At 48.7% G+C, this 19290-nt stretch overlaps 1 protein-coding gene across 2 annotated transcripts in view; it reads right to left on the minus strand.

Moving 5' to 3' along the window:
- Positions 1–3344: 3344 nt before the first annotated feature.
- Positions 3345–19290, minus strand: part of LOC131266376 (epidermal growth factor receptor) — a 33079-nt gene continuing 17133 nt past the window's right edge. The window contains exons 2-8 of one of the 2 annotated variants that reach the window (XM_058268871.1): positions 7312–8032; positions 6732–7239; positions 6485–6656; positions 6277–6409; positions 5896–6203; positions 3894–5815; positions 3345–3485 (exon numbers count right to left, since the gene is read on the minus strand). In XM_058268871.1, the coding sequence (XP_058124854.1) occupies positions 3345–3485; positions 3894–5815; positions 5896–6203; positions 6277–6409; positions 6485–6656; positions 6732–7239; positions 7312–8032 (3905 nt within the window). Of the gene's footprint in view, positions 5816–5895; positions 6204–6276; positions 6410–6484; positions 6657–6731; positions 7240–7311; positions 8033–19290 lie in introns of both variants that reach the window. The other variant, XM_058268870.1, reaches the window with a different exon arrangement.

Raw genomic sequence — 19290 nt, forward strand, 5'->3', positions numbered from 1 at the left:
TTGGGAAAATATTCAGGTACTGCGGGGAATTCATTTAATAAGAGTCTAGGTAGGAAGTTTTCCACGTACGACCGTGTCCATTCCTCACAAAGATGTGCTGTGAAGCAGCCCAGCGGTTGGTGGCATGCCACTTGCAGTAACACCAATTTAAACGGTCGTTATGAGAAAAAAGATGGGGATATGGGTTCGATGATTTGGTTTGAATTCAAAGGTGGCAACCATGGTTTAGCCTTTTCGAGAATGATGATTCGCGAATACTTTTTGTAAGCAGAGAAAATAAAACACATATTGTTGACAGCATAAAAAATAACTGTTTTTCATGTGTCTTACATTTTAAAGGAGTACGACATTTTTAAGGCTACACATAGATAATGACAGATAAGTATGTTTGAACAATGTTTCCCACAGAGATAGAAAAGCGTGTAAATTATATTAACACGAATTACATGTACTACACAATAATTTAGCAAAGCCAAAGAGAAACCTAATCAGTGTTCCATACAGGTGCTAGAATGCAGTTTATGTGTTTGAAGTGATGTAATTCTTCCAATCGTGTTCATTTAATTAGCAGAACAGCAAAACTAGCATAATTTTTTGACTTTATGATAATGAGTCGTAATTATGATTATGAGTCCGCGACAGCCGAGCGGTAGCGCCGGTTAGAAAATCGGCCCATGAGCGCCGGGGCTCACCACCTCGACGGCGTGGGTTCGCATCCCAACCGAGACCGGAGCCTCCCCTGTACGAGAGGACTGACTATCCACGTACAACAGGGAAACAAGTCTTGTAAGCCCTTAATGGGCAGGCATGACCAATAGGTCGTTACGCCAAGAATAAGAAGATAAGAGTTGCCAAATGTGGAATATTTCGCAACAGAATCTAATATTTGCAAGATGATAACGCTTGTAAAAAAGTAAACATATTTACCCCTGGCCAATCGGTTTGAAAAAAGAATCCTATGTTTGGGGATATCAGAAAGACGTGCGTAACAGTGAGGGGATGTTATAAAAAACAATATACTCATCGATTGCATTCACTAATACATGTTTAAGCAACATTTCGTGTACATTTTTGCTTTCGAATGAGGGCGAACTTTAATTAGCCTCATTCTTCTTCGAACATTCGTTAGGATTATGTATGTCTTCTAGTTTGGAAAATATTTCCTAAAGTCATGCGTTTTGGTATCTTTTACGCGTTGCAAGAGCAAAGATTGCTATAAAAATATGGTTAAAACAGAATACAAGCTTTCCAACGAAAGGTTCCGTCGGAGTTTCAGTTTCTTTCATCGACGTACAAGAAAACAATATACACAGTTTCTATTATTTTAAAATACATATAATTTAAAATTTCAACAAGTAAGGTTCCCTTTCTGCTACAGTTTCGCCTTAAAAGAAAACACTATCTATTGCGCATGCAAGAAACTACTCTCGCCGTGCTATAGTAGGGGGGTGGATTTTTCCATGCCATGTTGCATCGCTGCATCGAGCAGTCGGTTAAGTCGGTTCCATGTGTTTCCTTCGCCTGCCGCTATTACCTCCTAACCCTTTAGCGAACGCACGTGTTCGACGCAAACTTTACAATGGCACGAATTCGTTATAGTATGTGGTTATCGTTGGAACGTTTCGTTGAGTTTATATGCTGTTTTCATTGACCAAAGTTGATTTTGAAATACTTTCAGATGCCTTTTGCATTTATATAGTTGGGGATATTTTACTTTTACTATTGCCTTAGGGAGGTGATGAGGTCGCCGTTCGTTCGACCCTTACACGGCATATTGAACACCTCCTACACCGAACTTAGCTATCTAGGTTTCCGACAATATTGACTGCTATTCACTAAAACCCTCCACTTAACTTTATTGGCGTGAAGCTCTGCCCGAGCTCCCTCCTTAAAATGGAGCTCTTCTATAAACTACCAGCGATACGCCTAGCCCTCTACAGATTATTCATTAGCTTGCTACAGAGTGTTTGCTTGATGGCTATTCCCATCGATGATATATATACAATGTCTGTTATCTTCGTATAACCATCTCCTCATCACCTATTATCGAAAACTACTAATAGTACGCAGCCGGATGTTGTATCATTTTTTCAATTTTTGTTCCAACTATTGCTATCGAGGAGTACACAGGAATCGTTCTTTTAGTGATTAAAGAAAAAAACAGTAAAGTACGTTACGAAAAAGTACACGACCCGACCGGTGTCCCGGAAAAGCTGGTGAACCGAACTTCTTCAGCCTTCACGCGGTTCCGATCCGGGTCTATTTGTTAAGTAGTCTTATGCAGGCAAGTTTCGGGTGGGTTTCTTTTTCTGGTGCAAGAACAATTTGCTGCTCAGATAAGTGCCTATATGCGTTTGTTCACTAAATCTGAAAAGTGCTATTCCTATTTATTAAAAGTGGTTTCTTCTCTTCTACTCACAGAATGCTTCGCGCATCGTGCGGGAAGTGCCTCGAGAAATCTGATTGTTTGTGGTTAGATCAAGTGTCCTTCACCCTGGGCGTCTGTTGTTTCCAGTCAGCCCCTCTAGGGTGGACCTTCCGTTACTAAAAACATTCTCGTAAAACATACAAATTTAAAAGTAGTATCACAGGTATTCCAATGAAATATTTATCTTTCTGTACGCACTCGCTCCCTCTATCGTCCTATGTCGGTTTTCCCAAGCACGTGCCTCATCCATTACTTATAAACATTGCCGTTTGTATGACTGGCAGCAAGCGGAATACGGTGTATAGGTTGAAATGTAGTCACTGCCTACTATTCCTATCATTCTACCAGTACTTCCAAGCGTCCGTGCAATGAAGACGTCGGGAAAGGATTCCAAGTCAAAGGCAAGGCGTTGCATCCCTAGTGACCTTCTTCTACAAGACGTTAAGTTTTGCACAAGAAAGCCACCGCTTCAATCTGATTGTACTGAGTTCATACTAATGAATGTATACACGGTTGATATCACCGATGGATATCTCAGCCATTTTAAGTACCATACTTGATGACCCTTCCATAGACTCCGTAGCTATAAACTAATATGCTGTTTTGTTTGTTCGTTTTTTTATGTACAATATGATGATCCTCTCGAAGGACCTCCTCGCTGGGAACTCTAAATGCTAAATCATTCTCATTCACACGCATTACTTGCTGCTAAAGGCACATTCTGTCGCTAGGTTCTACAACTTAAAATCAAATAACTTTGCATATAAAACCGACCATTCGAGCTACCCGGCTGGTGCGGGAAGCCTTCCTCTTCGCTCGAGGGCCTTCCGTTTGCCTGATAGTCGATGTTTCTCCAGTGTATCAGTACTTTGTGGCAAGCGTTAGATTTTCGTTTCTTGGTCTCCACTCGCGGAGCTCAGACAGTCGTTTCGTTGCGATGCAGCGGAATCAACTCCCGCTGCAGATCGTTGTAGTACTCGTGCTCGGAGGAGGTGGCCTCGGTTTCCGTCGGGGAGAGTGGGATGCCGATCGTTTGCGTGGGAGGTCCTTGTTGTTGCTGTTGCTGCTGCTGTTGTTGTTGTTGCTGCTGCAACTGCATGATCGCCTCCGGATTCTTCAGCCCGATGCTGCTTGCGTTACTCAGCGAAGGCGTGTGACTGATGGATGATCCATTGCTTCCGTTCGGGAGATGGCCACCGGGGATGATGTTGCTGGAGGAGGACGAATGGTGTGACGATTGGGAAGGTTGGTGTTGGTGGTGATGGTGGTGGTTGTGGTGCTGCTGCTGTTGATGCTGTTGGTGTTGGAGTTGCTGTTGATATTGATGGTGCTGCTGTTGGAGGACTTGCAGCGGCTGCTGGATGGGTTGCGTTTGGATTTGCTGTGTCTGCTGGTTGGCGGAAGGAGAATTAGGTGGGGGTGTGTGCGGTGGGCCCATCCCGGGCACACCATGGATCGCCTGAGCCGACCCCATCAGGTACTCGGGATTGTCGACACTGGCAGGCACACCGATCAGGTCCATGTAGCCCGGTGTGGACTGGGCCTGGCTTTGGCAAGTGGGCATCAGGTAGTCGTCCTCGTCCAGCGGTAAATTCAGTCGGATGCCCCCTACCCCAACCTCCTTCCCGTTGCCGTCCGTCTCGTCGTCCGTCTTCAGAGGGTCCTTGCAGTAGCGAAGCGACTTTGGCATCTCATCCGACGGTTCGACAACGGCCGACGGTCCGGGCAGCATGATGGAAGGACGTGTCTTTGGCTGCAGGTATTCATCCGCCTCGGCGATCGTGCTCGGTACGTCGACGCTGGAAGCCCCAGCTGCCGCCGCCGCTGCCGCGGTGGCCATCGCGACCGGCGCCAGCGTACGAATGAGATCCTTCTCGTCCTGGTTGGTGTACGAAGGTAAGCGCATAAATTTGTCGCCCGGGATCATCAGGTAGCGACCCGGATCGCGAGCTTTCTCAGCGAATGTTTCCGCCAGCTGCTTGAAGGTGGGTCGGGCGTCTGCGTCCAGCACCCAACAGGAAAGAAGGATGCAGTACACATCGAGCGAACAGATGTCCGGCTGCGGAAGCTTGTGACCGATTTCGATCAACTCCGGTACGTCCTTTGCTGGCACATTTTCGTAAGGGCGCGCTCCGTACGTCAGCAACTCCCAAATAGTAATACCGAAGGCCCAGACATCACTCTTGCTCGTAAACACCCGATGTCTGATGCACTCCAGCGCGAGCCATTTGATAGGCATCTTGCCACCGGCCGCACGATATTCGTCCGAGTCATAATCCAACAGCTTAGCCAGACCAAAGTCCGTGATCTTCACGCACGAAGGAGTTTGAACCAGCACGTTTCGCGCGGCCAAATCTCGATGTACCAACCGACGTTCCTCTAAATACGCCATACCACGAGCAATCTGTGTCGACCAGTTGAGTAGCGCCTTCGAGCCAATCTTGTCCCGGTTGTTACGTACGTAGTCCAGCAGACATCCGAGAGGCATCAGTTGCGTGATCAGCATCATCTGCGAGGTCATGCACACGGCCAGAAGCTTCAATAAGTTCGGATGTTCCACCGAAGCCATGATGTACGCCTCCTCGAGGAACTCCTTGCTCGACTCCGATCCAGACATCTCCATCAGTACCTTGATCGCGACTGGGATCTTCACGCTCTCGCCTTCCGGCATCCAGACGCCCTTGAACACACGTCCGAAAGCACCCATTCCCAGCACACCACCACGACGAATCTCTGCCTCCTTGATGATACGCAGCTTCGTTAGATTCGGACCGACATTAGACGGTCGCAACGGTTCCGAGTCCTCACAGCCAGCCAGCGCCATCGTCATCTTAACCGCTTCCTTCTTGTTCTTCTGTCGACTGAACAGCACATAAAGGATCACCAGCACGATCACGACCACAGTCACGAACCCTCCGTAGATCAGCACACGGATCTGCGTTTGTGCCTCCAGTCGTTGTCCAGTTTGCGGTGGCTCCGCTGAGCAGAATGGATTGCCAGCCTCCTGTGGGTATCGCTTGTACGGATGCGACGGTGGACAAACCGAGGTGCAGTTGAACGCCGTCGAGTTATCGTACGGATCACCATCGAAGAGTTTCAGATTGCGGCAGTCATCGCACTGATCTGGACCGATGCCGTGGCATCCACGACACTCCTTGTGACACGGGTGGCACACGCGTGTTTCTTCGTTTGCGTAGTGCTCGAAGGGACACTCGTCGGCGCACTGTTCACCACTCTTGTAGCCGGCACATTCCTGGCAGAACTGCTCGTGGAACCCGTAGCCGGTGCACTTTCTGCACCGAGGGTGACACTTGCGGCATACGGCCTTCCCGGTCAGTTGCTTCAAAGGACCCTCCTCCGTTTGGACGTAATCACTGTAGTAACCATCTGAGAAAGGATGAGAAATTAAGTGTCATAATTCACACAATTTCATTTCTATTTCGCCGTATGGGAAGACATCCCCTTACCTGGACAAGGTTCATCCTTCATCAGACACCGTTCAATGGTCGCATCGCTGCCAATGATTGCCCTCTCACACGATATACAACCATCGGGAGCGATAGTATCCCTCGGACCACGGCATCCAACGCAAGTCTTGTGGCAGTTGACACACGTTCCGTTCAGCGCGTACTTCATGATCGGACACTCCGACACACAGAACCGTCCATCCTTTACGTTTACGCACGAGCCACAATTGTCCGGAGCTGGACCGAAGCAGAAGTCTTTGCACTCTGGATGGCAGTCTTCGCAGGTTTTAGAGTTCACTTGGTATATCCTAACAGGAGTTAAAGGAAAATAGTTTGGTTAGAAAATCATTGTCGAATGGTGAAACTCGCTTTGAAACTAACCTTGGTAAACTCTTGCAGCTATCCAAACACTTGCCCTCGTAGATAAAGTTCTTACACTCCAAACATTGCTCCAGGCCTTTGCCCCAACATCCGGCGCTGGTGCACTGCTCGGAACATTGCATTCCCGCAGCATCTGTAGAAGGAAACGTAGTTGTTAGCGAACCGACTCCTCACCCTGGTTTAGTCTTTACAAAACAACAACACTTACGACACTCGGTAGAGTTCCGATTCTTGTGGATCATCGTTTCATGGTCAGTGCTTTTCTTGACTTTACTCCAATCGATCTCATCCGCAAAGCATAGGTTGCTGTTCTCCAATATCACGATCGACCCCGAGTTCACCCGTTTCAGTGACTTCAACTCCAACGATCTCAGGGATGTCTGTAGAAAGAAATATCAAATGATTACGATGAAAAATAGATCAAAGCAACCTTAATGTGGTTTCCTGAAACATACCTTTACGATGTACACCGAGGCAAAAAAGTTCTCCTTCAGCTGACGGCCACCGACCACCTCTAGGTTGCGGAAGTACGAAAGGTTGGTAAATTCTGGATGATCACCCTGGATGTTGATGTATCCGGTAATCTCCTTGACGGTGGAGAACACTTCCAACCGGTCCGGGTGGATCTTGATGTATCGCGGTCCGAACGAGAAGTTCGCAAACACCTGCTGATAGCCGGCGAACGTCTGATCGAGGATCTCCAGCGAACCCTCGATGATGGTGCAGTCTTTGTACTTGCCGATGTTGTCCGAATGCACCACGCCCTCGCCGGGACATGTTTTCGGACAGGCTCCATTGCATGGTACACATTCTCCGTTCTGTGGCATCTTGTTCGGTGGACAGGTTCGAACGCAGGCTCCGTTATCACGCAGTAGATGTTCCGGACAGTTTCGAACACAAGTCGCACCGTACGCATACTTGCCATCGGGATTCGGTTCCCAGAGGTAGTTTGTTGGGTTATAGCTGGAGGAGAGAAAAATGACGTTGGGGTTAGTATTTCCTGATCGACGTTTGATTAATCCTCAGTCTACTTACATCTGCATCGGAGGACACTCCTGCTTACACACACCGTCATCGTAGAAGTTCTTGCACGCCAGACAATCCTGTTGGGTCGGACCGGTACAACCACCGGCGCAGAACAGATGGCAACACTCGCGCGGCTTCGACCCAAAGCAGCGACCCTGCGAGCACTGAGGCGAACAGTTGAGCTTGCTGAACTTCTGACAGTTGTGGGCACCTTCGCCCCAGCAACCCGCCTCACACGAGTGATGGCACGGCGGACACTCCCGCTCCGGTGATGTGAAGTTAAACGTGTATCGTATGTTACCCTGCGGATCCGACAGTATCTCATCCCAGTTGATCGTCTTCACGTGGCACAGGTTGTAGTTGTTGAAGATCCCCGCCGAGCCGCTAAGGATGTCACGCAACGCCGGCAGCTCGAGCGTGTTCATCTGCGAGAAGGACACGAACAGTCCGAACTCGTCGTCCCATTTGTTCAGCTTGAACATCGTTCGCCCGCGGATAATCTGAAGCCGCGGCAGGATCACCTGCGGGATGTCGACGTGGCTGATCAGCACGTACCCGGTCACCTCGCGAATGTGCTGCAGAAAGCTGATGTCGTTGCTCCCATTCTGGATCCAGGTGATCTCCAGGTTGCCATCCACGTACGTACAGTTGGTGTAGCGATCGCGCAGATTCTTGTAGTGGTACTCGCGGTTCGACGGCACCGACATGCGTCCGTTCGTACCGATGCATACTGCGGGAGAAAGGGAAACAAGGTGATTGTTAGTGATTGCGCAAAAACACAAACAGTGAATGGCGGTGCGTCTATGCTCCGTCTTTCTAATCAATATTTATGACACCTTTCCAACCGGTCTGCACGTGCCCAGGAGATGTACTGGGATTCAATTTTATTGATTCTTATCATAAACTCGCGACGCTTGACAGATCGAGATCGTACGCCCTGCGAAACTTTAATTAGTTAGCCACCGAGCAGTCTAACATATCTAATCTCAAACTGCACAAAAGTTGCCATTTGGCACGCGCAAACACGACCCTGGCGATGACTTAGACGGGTTAGATTCCTCGGGCCATATTTTATCTCCCTCCGTTGTGATGTTTTATTTATCATTTCTGACGCTCTGCAAACAGAGAGCCAAAGTTTGCCAATCAATCGCTACGGCGCAAACTCGGCCGACTTCCTGCCAGCTGCCTCCGGTCAAGCGATATCATAAACCACCGCCCCGATCTTCCCCGGTTCTACCTTCATGTCTTCGTCTACCCTTTCCGCGCGTGAAATACGACGCTTTTTTCTCTTGCGATAACTTCCACCAAGTCGCAATTCTCGCAAGCGGTTTGCAACGGACACGCGACGACGACAACGACGTTCGGATGACATTGCTGAACCCCGAGTGGCCTCTCCGGGTCGACCACCGGTGTATATACCTTTGGACACAAACCATACCACCGTGCGAACGCCTCCGACGCTCTGGTACGTCGCGCACGTTCGCTCTATGAATAAGTAATGAACCGTGGTGTGGCCACGCGGTTTTAGACACGCCGTTTTATTGACCCTTTTTTTAACTCCGTTCTGTCTTCTCCGCTTCTTTCTCGACCCCAAAAACGTTCTTGCGCCACGTACCAACCCCAGATTCCTGACCGTTGTTCGCTCGTTTATGGACGGACGGTGTACCTTTTTGCTTTCTGCTTCGGTTTTCTTCGTGCTCCACCCGTGTTCGCTGCGTTGAAATGTTCAAACCGTTGCCGAGCCTTCACCGTTAACATATCTGGACCACGACCGGGACAACATTCAGCTAATCCCTGGACAAACCTGGACACCGCGAGAAGGAGGAAGACCTTCGTGACACGGCACGGTGTTTGCGCACCGTCCCGTTGGAAACGAAAAAGGGATTCGTGGAGCTAGTTTCGGTTTCCCGCCTGAAGCGATTGAAAACTAAACTAAAGCAGGCGGCCACACTTAAGTGTTTGCCATGTACGCGTGGCCAGCCTGAAGCGGGTTCCAGTGGAGTGGAGATCATGTTTGCGTTAGATTTACTTTTTAATTCCTTCAAGGGGACACATACACACACACAAACCGGGTGAGTGAAAAATTTCATCACAGTTTATAGCCTTTCAAACATTGTCCACACGTGAGCCGATTTTCCCCGATTCCGGAGCAAAGGGCTTCATCAAGGGGGAGCCCGCGGGCCGCATGACCAAGTGGCATGTTTTTCTAGCACATGTGTGTGTGTGTATGTGTATGTTTACTGCCACCATCGAAGTGCCTTGGGTCAGGGCACATAAGGGAGAGGCTTTGTTGGACTCTGGGTTGTTTGACCAACTGCGTGAAAAGTCGAGCTTCGCTTCGGGGAGACTTAAGCCCATCATTCATTCCCACCCCAAAGGGACATCGAGGGGTGTGTGTGTGTGTTTTTACATACGACATGAAACTTTGCCTAAGTCGCGGTCAAAGGCGTCCACAAGAAGTTCGTCTTTCGCTAGGTCGTCGGAGGAGTAGAAAGAAGAACAAATCTTATACCGCCTCCAGATCGAACCGAATCGATGGACAATGGGTTCCGAGTGTCCCGAAGAGTGCCTTCTCTCCAATATTTTCGTATGCGCGAACCAACTCTATGCTACTATGGGTGGGCGACCCCAACAAGATGTTGCTTTTCAAATTAAAATTAATCCACACTCTCGCTTTTCGGTTCGGCCCCCGAAGCGGGTTTCCATCCTCCAAATATATACAACCGTGTCTATATAATATGAGTGTTTCCAGTTTACTTCCTTCTCGCTCCCATTCCCCCGTGTATCGCTCTCTGTGTTCCTTTTCTGCCCGTTGGCCATTTTTAGGAGTTTTTAAAAGCTTTTCAATATCAATCTATCTTGCAACGGACCGATCGATCTCGAGCGCGTTCGTTGAGGACACGTTGGTGGTGGGTCGACGTCTTCTCAGCCGAAGCAATCGATACGCGAACCGAGGATACCCACAACAATGGTCTCCGATTACCCGTTAATCGGATTAGTAGTTTATTTATTGTTGGTTAATTTAAAGTGCTTCACCGGAGTACGACGTAGAGGACGGAGAAAGAGCACGCCGTTAGGGGAAGGCATAACAAGCAGGATCGTTAAGGTGAGCTCGCAATCGGGGACTCCAAAATGGACATTCGTTTCTCTAAAGGCGATAAAATTGATTTAATGCAATTGTGCAGCCGTTTAGTCCGCGGAAAAAAAGGTTGACACTTGGTTCGGGGGTGCGTTGGCACGTTGTTGTTTTGCGTTGTTGTGGCCGGCCGTCGGTCATAAACAATCACGTTTCGGTCGTAATGTTCCCGCGCTCGGTTCCCACCGCCAGGGAGTTGGGAAGTTGGGAGAATTTAGTTGCCTCGGGAAGAAGGAAGTTTTATGGTAATGTAATCGCTTTCCGAAACCGAATCTTCTCGGGCTGCAAAGCTGTTGATAAGACGTACGAGCAGAGGACCCGGGTTGGTGTTTATGGAATGACTGAAAGAAATGGCCAATAAGGTGAAGAGCCACAGTTTTGGGGAATGGGCCCCTCTCCACGACCACCCAAGGAATGCCACTAGAAGATCGTGTTTGTTTCGGTATGCGAATGAAGTATTTGTTTAATTTCTCTAGTTCGGATGAAATGTTCACGATCCCACGATTTGAGCAGAGGTAACACGAAATGAAAAACGTCTCACCACATCCGAAAATCGCCTCTCCACGGTCAAAGCGTGTTGGTGAGACATTTCACATCGTTTGCAAAAACACACACTTTCACTTTACATAACGCCATTTTCGTTGCGATCGCGCTGTCGTTTTGCAACGTTCCCTGGAGAGGTTTTCCTTCAACTCCAACGATGTGCGCAAATTTTTCGTCGAAATAGAAGAAATAAAATAGTTAATCGGCCCGCGAAACGACACGACTGGACAAGATCACGATCTTCTTCCTTCGAAAGTTCGATCCGAGTGGAAAGCCATTCGATGTTATTCGATTCCAAAGCGACCGATTCGATCGTGACGCCAAACGGGACGGCCCTTTTTCGGGCCCGAGAGAAAGAAGACGTTTCCCTCCCAGCGGGGGAACGCCGCCCGGCTTTGCTTCGATGGTGGTCCAAACGCTCGTAAAACTGTTACATTGACGATGTAAAAATCGGGGTCCCGCCGAGAGTGATTGGTGATTATTCATCCCAGAGTGCTGCGGCCACGACCACGGGCGAGATGTTTTCCGATTGAACAAGAAATTCAAGGGACGGCATGAGTATGTTTCTTTTTATTGCAGCCCTTAACATCTGGATTTAAGGTTTTTTTTTTTTTGGTAAGCCGTAGCCGGATTTATTGTTGAATAGCGAATGATTGAAACTTTTATGTCCCCAACCCTGGCTGGCCCCCAAAAGTTCCGATTTTAATTGTGGCCCCATTCAAATGCTTCCGATTCCGTTCCGATTTATTACGATTGGCAGGGGGGGGAAAAGGGTGCTTTAAACCCAACCCTCCCGGGATCTAAGTGATAAATTTACGATCGCCATTATGGCGGAAAGGACCAGAAAGACGTGCGTAATGCGAACGAATAATTGTCGATTGACGGTGGAGGAAAAACACTTTGCGATTATAAATTAACGGCGGGAATGTAGCCCATTTTCCCCCAGCAACCAACCCGACAAGGAAGCAGGAGGCAACAAATAAGCCGGGATAAGAAAAACGCCGCACACATGTCAACCGCCGTCGGCTGTCAGCTTCTCGGAAGATCAATAATTAACGATACGAGTCGAATGTCGTCCATTGATTGGCCGTGCGTGCGTGCCCGGGAAAGCCAACGGCAAGGGCGCCCCAGGAAAATGCACATTCCGCACACACACACACACACAGTGGTCCGTGCCGTTCGTGCCGCACTTGCAATTATCTTTCGCCGTTCGCTGACAAAATCGCTTGACGGCGCGTGCCCGATTTCGACGATTCGCTTCGCTGGCCATCGGATGCCGGGATGTCATCGGTGCAGGTGATTTTTCTTCCCTTCCTTCTCTCCCTCTCTCTTCGTCTCTCTCTTACTCGATCGAAGGGACCCCGCGTTCGTAAGGTACGCAATCCGCGTCCTCGTTGTTGCAGCGGCGAGTGATTTAATTTTTATAAATTTCTGATAAATTGGATTTTCTACGCAACGCGTGCGAGCCCCCGGGACCCACCTCGCCTCTTCGCCCCCTGGCCACCGATGCATTATGATAATGGCGATCGGGAAGGGTGCCGAAAGGAGGGGGGGAACTCCCGGTCGCCATTCCAATCCGACACAACCGACTGACAGACCGAGATCTCGGTGAGTTTTTCTGCTGCCGTTCGCTTCATTTGAAATATCTCGCTCGGTGATTACATAAATTAATATTAATCACACGTCAAACAAACCGGAGCCCCGGCCACCAACCTGTTCACTACTGGGGAGACATTTTTTTCCACCCCACCCAGCTCCTTTCCTTCTCCCTAGAGTTAGCTTCCCTTTCTATTCCTTTTATTTTTCCTTAAAGGCGCTGCCAAACTCTGATCTAGGTTTGTGGTGCAATGAAACGGTAAAATTGTCCGTGCGGGTTATCTTCAGTTGATCGTTATCGGTTCCTGGTTTTCCTCCTGCCCGTGCAACAAAAATGTCACCCGGATGAGGACAAGTGAATCAAAGCTAAACGAGCGAAACGTCAAATAAACGTAGTTTAAAGTTGTTCATCCTCCGGCGACGATCGGTCGATCGGATTCCATTAGATCGAAACAAAGATGAAGCCGGGAAGGAGCAAAACAAAAACAACGAAAAAAAAGAATACACGTGAATACTAATAAGTTGCGGTAAAAGGTGGTAAAAGCGCCCGAAATTCAAGCATCAAAATCGATAGAGAGAGGGAGAGGGAGAGGAAAAAATGGCCCACGCAAACTCACAAACGGTCGTGTGTCGGATCCGGTGGGTGGGATGGAAAGTGGGATTTTGGTGCTTTTTGGCTGCCCCCGCATAACATCGTCGCGCCCACACACCGGCCCACCGTGGCCTAGCATGCACTCACGCACGCACGCATCGTCATCGGTGCCACGCGACCTGGCCTGCTCGTTTGGTGAAGTGAGAAAAGCTCCATCCCACCATCCAGGGGAAAAAAATAAATAAAATGATCATCAACAAGTCAACTGGCACTGGGGAAACCTTCGAAAAATGGGACTCCCTTCTTGACTACGGTGCGACATCGTCCGGACGCAAGGTTGTGCAAGCCGAAAAGCATCTTCGTCACGCTGGCGTCAACAGCAATTGCGGTCCGATGGTCAATATTTGGAGCCACTTCCTGTGGGTGGACGGATCGTCGTCAACATCGGCGGGTCCGAGGGGTTTTGGGCCACTCCTCGCGAGGTTTGAGAAGGAGAAGTACCAAACCCCTTTGGCAATTGCCCAGTGGTCAAAGTTGCGCCCGTTTGAAGCGTTGGACGTCACGTTTTAATTAGCGAAGCCCACGGGAAGTTTCTTTTTCTAATTTAGTTTTTTTTTCTACAGGCGTGCCCTTACGTCAAGTCTTTAGGGACACAATGTAAAACTGTTTTGAAGGATATCACCCACTCCAGCGAACCCACTACCAATACGCTCCAACGTTCCTTTAACTACTCCGGTGATCGTGGGTTTTAATGAACCAAAAACCTCGAACGGCTTACTTTTAATCGCCAACCGCTTTGTACGTTCGATGGGAAGTGTTTTTTTTTTCTTCAAACCTCCCCAAAAACCCGAGGAAGTTCCACTAGTTTGTAGCGTTTCACACTTTCCTCGAAACTATTTCTCACCCGGACGGACCAAGGAAAAAAAAACATGGTGTGCGCTATTTTTATGACTTGTTCAAAGCTTAACAAGCTACGGTTAAATGGTGAGGTGGAAGGTACACAACCGGAGGGAAAAAAACAACAACAACAACAGCAAGACGAATAAACACAGTTAGATCATTCAACCGAAAAGTTGCCTTGTGACTACGGGAAGACGTACCAACACGATGCGAGATCGAGATGCGAGAAAAATGCGTTGGTAACGTTCCCGGATCGGCTCGAGGTTAGTTCTTGCGCCCTTCTTTTCGAACCAGCAGGCCTAATCGCACACACACACACACACACGCGCGTGACCAAAAAGAACACCCCAAAATGGTGCTTTTTGGTGGTAGCAGCAGCCAAAACCGTTCATCAACGATCGCGGATGGGGGGAGGAAGGATGGTAAACCATCGCTAAACGTTTTCACGTCATTTGTGGTCAAGGAGCTAAGGGTTCCGACGCGGGAGGAACGGGTTGAAAGAAGAGCGAACGAGGAAGGTGGAAAGAAAAACTTAGAAAAGAAGGCTTCAGGTCCGCGTCTGACGAGGGAAGAAATCATCGTTAATGTTTCTTTGCTGCGGCGTCCGAACGAAATGGATGGGAGAAGCCAGCGTTCCCCGAAGATGGATGGAGCAAATATCTTCTTCTCTTCTGGGGCCGCGCGCCAAATGATGGATGGCATATGGTTGGTGGTTTTTTTTGGGGTGGTGGAAGCTTCGCTGGAATATGCTGCGGCGGAATTCCTCACCCGCGTCCGTGTCGAACGCGGATGACGGACTCAACCAGAAACCTCGTCAGCATCCTTTTTGCGTCTTCCAAACGCCGTGGAATTTGTGTGCGTGCGTGTGTGTGTGTGCGTGGATATGATAAAATAAAAGACGGAACGAGGCAAAACTCATAACCATCGCCAACCGTCACTCGATTCGCTGCCGACGCCAAAGTGCGGGCGATCCAAGACCCGGAGCCGCAGCGTTTACAAATTAATGACCTCCGAAAGACCGGATCGTGATTTCGGGTTTTATTGCCCGTTCTGCGAGCAACCTGCGCGAGCGAGTGTGCGGACGCTTCTGTGCGGACGAGGTTCGCCTTGATGCTGCGCCCGGTTGGTTATGCGCGCCATTCCGCGGTGACCCAAAAGAACCCCCCCTCCCCTTTGGGTATGTGTTTGCTTTTTTACGAAAACAATCTCCAAATTTCGAACGTTTTGGTGACTAATTATTCACGCACGCTGTGTGACATCGTGTTTCACCCGGATCGGGTGGCCATCTTTTGGGCAGCGAGTTGCACAAGTTTCCGTTCCGTTTCGAGCGAGAAAGGTGCGCGGTTTCCCACAAAAGCCATCGGTTTCTTGTTGCAGCACTGAAAAATCAATATTCGCTTAGAATAAAGTTCACTTTTGTTTTTCTTGCACGCGACGTCCACGTCCGACCAATTTCACAACGGACGGCACCGATTTTCGAGACCTATTGCGACAAGACGGCAGAGACGTTTCATCTTCTTGCCCTGAGAACTGTTTATGACCATGTTTGCCAGCGCACGTCGGTTGGCGAAGCGCACTGTCCTCCGAATAACGCGGTGTTAAATTGTAACTAGTGATGAGAAGAAGGAATAGCTTCTTACGATCCGATCTGCTCTCTAGTTTATTTGATCCGATCCGATCCAAAAATATGAGAGCAAATGCTCCATTATGATCCTAGTGACGCCATTATCCATTGCGGTATGGCATTGGAGTATGATTATGCTCTTCTGATCTGATCCGTTCATTGGCTGAGAGCAAATGATCTGATCTGCGTTCTGATGGTTGAAATCTGTTTGAATCCGGTACGAATCAGGTTGAATCCAGTTGAATCCTGTTGAATCCAGACGCCTCAGGTCGATTTCCGATTGCTCCTATCCATTATGGTACCAATGAATGCTTCCGTGCAACACTTTTGAATACAGAACACGAGCGATGCATCAAGCAAAGCTGGAGGATAATGAATCAAAAGGGAACTTGTCGATCCATTCGATTTTAGCCTGCGCACTCGCGTCGAATCCAGTATTCTTTCAGCATCGGATGCGGTTTTAGGGAGTTGGAGTCCGATTCGCGAATCCATCCGAAGTTCTCATCACTAATTTCGACACGAACGTGCCGATGGCCGGACCATTTGGTCGTTAAAAATATTGTCTTCCTCAGGGAAAAAAACAGCGTTGAATACCGCCTGGAAGAACATAAAATAACCCGTTCTCCAGTTGCCATATATCCATATCAAATTTGGACAAGCGAGCTGCGGTTCTTAAGATTTTTAGTTTCCATCCGTGTGTTCCCGTGGACGAAAAATTCTTCCCTGGATGCGGGGAAAGGGAGGCCCGTGGAGGCTGGAAAAGAGTTAACTAATTAAAAGCGTTTATTTTATGGACCTTCCCGAGGCCTCAGCGTTTGATGACTATTTTCCAGCATCGCCTTGCCCCTGCCATGCGTCACACGGTGTTTCTAATGGTGATGGGATGGGATAGCGATAGAGATGAAATTTAACCACCCCGCGATGCTAAGACGATCAACGAAACCTGTGGCTTGATGATCGTTCCGCAAATGAGGAACCAACCGAAACGAATAGAGCGAGAAAAAGAACTAAACACATTCCACACTAGAACCGAAATCAAAAGATGTCGCCATAAATACCATCAAGGACCTGCGACGCGATGATTACGCTCATTTGTATAAAGATTATATGCCATAGGGCTTCTTCTTGGGGCTCCCCGAAGGGGGGTTTAACTATAATTAATTCTCTTCTGGTGTTGATTTTTAGCTGCACCATTTTGCCTTTCAACAAACGGACTGGTTATGATTTGTCGCGTTTATTTTTTGTTTGATTATTCCTGGGTTGTGTCGAACCGGTTTCGTTTCACTCGAATGCCCGATAACACCCGGAATCAACGCTTCGTCCTTCAAGGGCAAACTCTAACACGTGTAACTTACCGACGTTCACTCGATTGAACTGCGTCAATTATATACCAAGGCACGCAGGTTGATCGATGCCGATCGTGAAGGAATGTTCTGTTCTACAAAATGTTTAAGAAACGAAAATAAAACAACCACCCGCACACAAATTCGGGAGGCCTTCGCAAATTCCACTCCGAAATCTGTTCCCATTCTGTGGCGATGCGCGTTATTTAAATGCAAACGATTAATCACGCTCCTGGCGTTCCGCGATTATGTGACGATTGGGACAAATTATCGCTCGTGAGACGCGTGAGCGTGAGGCGCACACACTTATTCGTCTTTTTTTTTTTTGGGCTGCTGCTTCTTGCACCTGCCTGCGGTTGAGTTGCGTGGTGGAATAAGAAAGATTGGAAACTCGCACCAGAAGAAAAGGACTCGAACAAGGTACCAAATGAAGCAATTCATTTATTCAAATGTACTCCCCGCCCCCTGCAAACCACGAAAGTTAAGTGTGATGGTGGAGAATGTGTTTTTTAATCAAAGCCCGAAAAACGAAAAACGAACCAAGAACCGTTAAGAATATGGAAGGAATGGCGTAGACGGGTAGGAATGCCAAACATGGTCAAACCACGGACTAAACACACCCGGCCAGACGCTAATGTCTTCGGCGATCGTAGCCCCGGAGGTGGAGCCGCGGAGGAGGTTCCATTTTGCATCCGGCTGGCTGGTTTGGATGTCGCGCCACGTCACATTTTTTTTTGTTTTTCGTTCCCTCACGCTCTCGATTTTTCTAGGCCGATTTGCTTCGGTTCGTCATCGCTTTGGCGGTCGGAAGGTGGAAACAAAATAAAGCCGTACGAGGACGCTTTTAACCACGAGGGTGGTGTTTTCGCATAAAAATAAAAGCAAATCCCAAACTGGGCAGCCAATCTGTCAACCGATTGTCAGCGGAACCCGCTGCCTCTGGGGTGCATAAAAGCTGTCAAAAGTATTATTTGCGTACCCGCTTTGCACGCGGGGTGGCATAAAACATCTCATCTTTGCGTGCGTCCTGCAAGAAGCGTTATTTTCGCCGTTTTTTGATGGGTTTTGTTTGTTTTCTCCTCAACGCAACCACCGAAACGAGCAAGCGCCATCGGAAAGGAACGCCCGGAATGGGTTCGCCGAAAATGGTGGAAAAATATTGTTTGCGTCACGTTGATTTACGAGCTTGGCTGGAAGGGCGGGCGAGCAAGATGACGACGGCATAAAAGGTTTAAAGCGAAATGTATAAATAACGCGGCTATCGGCCCAGCAGCTCCAAGTCGCCGAACCGGGTGAGTAAACGCGTGTAAATGTGCGGTCGACACTCACCCGATCCCCGAAACCAAAACGGCCAGCGGCATTTGTTTGGCACGACAGGCGTGAATTTTAGCGAGAAGGTTTGTTTTTCGTTTTTCTTTTGGGCTGCCCGTTAGCAAGAGTAACACTCGAAAGACATCAACGCAACGCATTCAGCGACGAACCCGGTTGGAGTATTTCTCGGAGCGAGCGGTGCGGGAGGGAAAAATTAATGATGAAGGTTTTTTTTCTCCTGGCTTCTTCATTATCCCCGATATCGGTATGCGATTATTGACATTCGGCGGGGAAGGGAGGACCCAAGCAAGGGGAGGTTGCATAATGGCACGCACACAATGTAAAAATTGAATACTTTCCACCCCTTTTGTGGACTGGACTTTGCTTTAATGGATGCCGCACGCCATCGTTCTTCCGCCGCCCCTGGGGCAAACCGCAGGGCAGCAACCTTTTCGATGGGATTTTCTCCCTGTATGCCCAACGCCAAAGATCGATCATCGATCGGCATCGATGGCTGCCGATCGTAAGCGGGGCGCGCTCCCGAAAGCTTTGGAAAGCCTATCGATCCGCGGGTGAGGTGTCCGGGAAGATTAATGAATACGAGCGGCCGTAAAAGGGATCTGGCGAGAGAGATTCAGTGAACTGTGGAAAATTCGCAATTCTTCCCGCGATCTTACGGAGTCTTTCAGCAGTCGATCTGGGAAGAACATATTTGCTCGTTTGACCCGCAAGAATCGTTCCATTTTGACCTTTACCTTCCGCTACGAACATTGTTGCTGCGAGCTTGAAAGAGTCTGCGAAGGTATGCGTGACGTTTTGCATAATTATTTGACCATTGTGGTGAATGTAAGCCAATCATGGCGTAAACAAAACTTCTTTTAAAACATGCCACACATGAGGAAGCGTAGAGAAAAAGAGCAAAGCAAACTTGTTGCCTCCGGCC

Source organism: Anopheles coustani, chromosome 2 (assembly GCF_943734705.1).
Source record: "Anopheles coustani chromosome 2, idAnoCousDA_361_x.2, whole genome shotgun sequence".
Classification (NCBI taxonomy): domain Eukaryota; kingdom Metazoa; phylum Arthropoda; class Insecta; order Diptera; family Culicidae; genus Anopheles; species Anopheles coustani.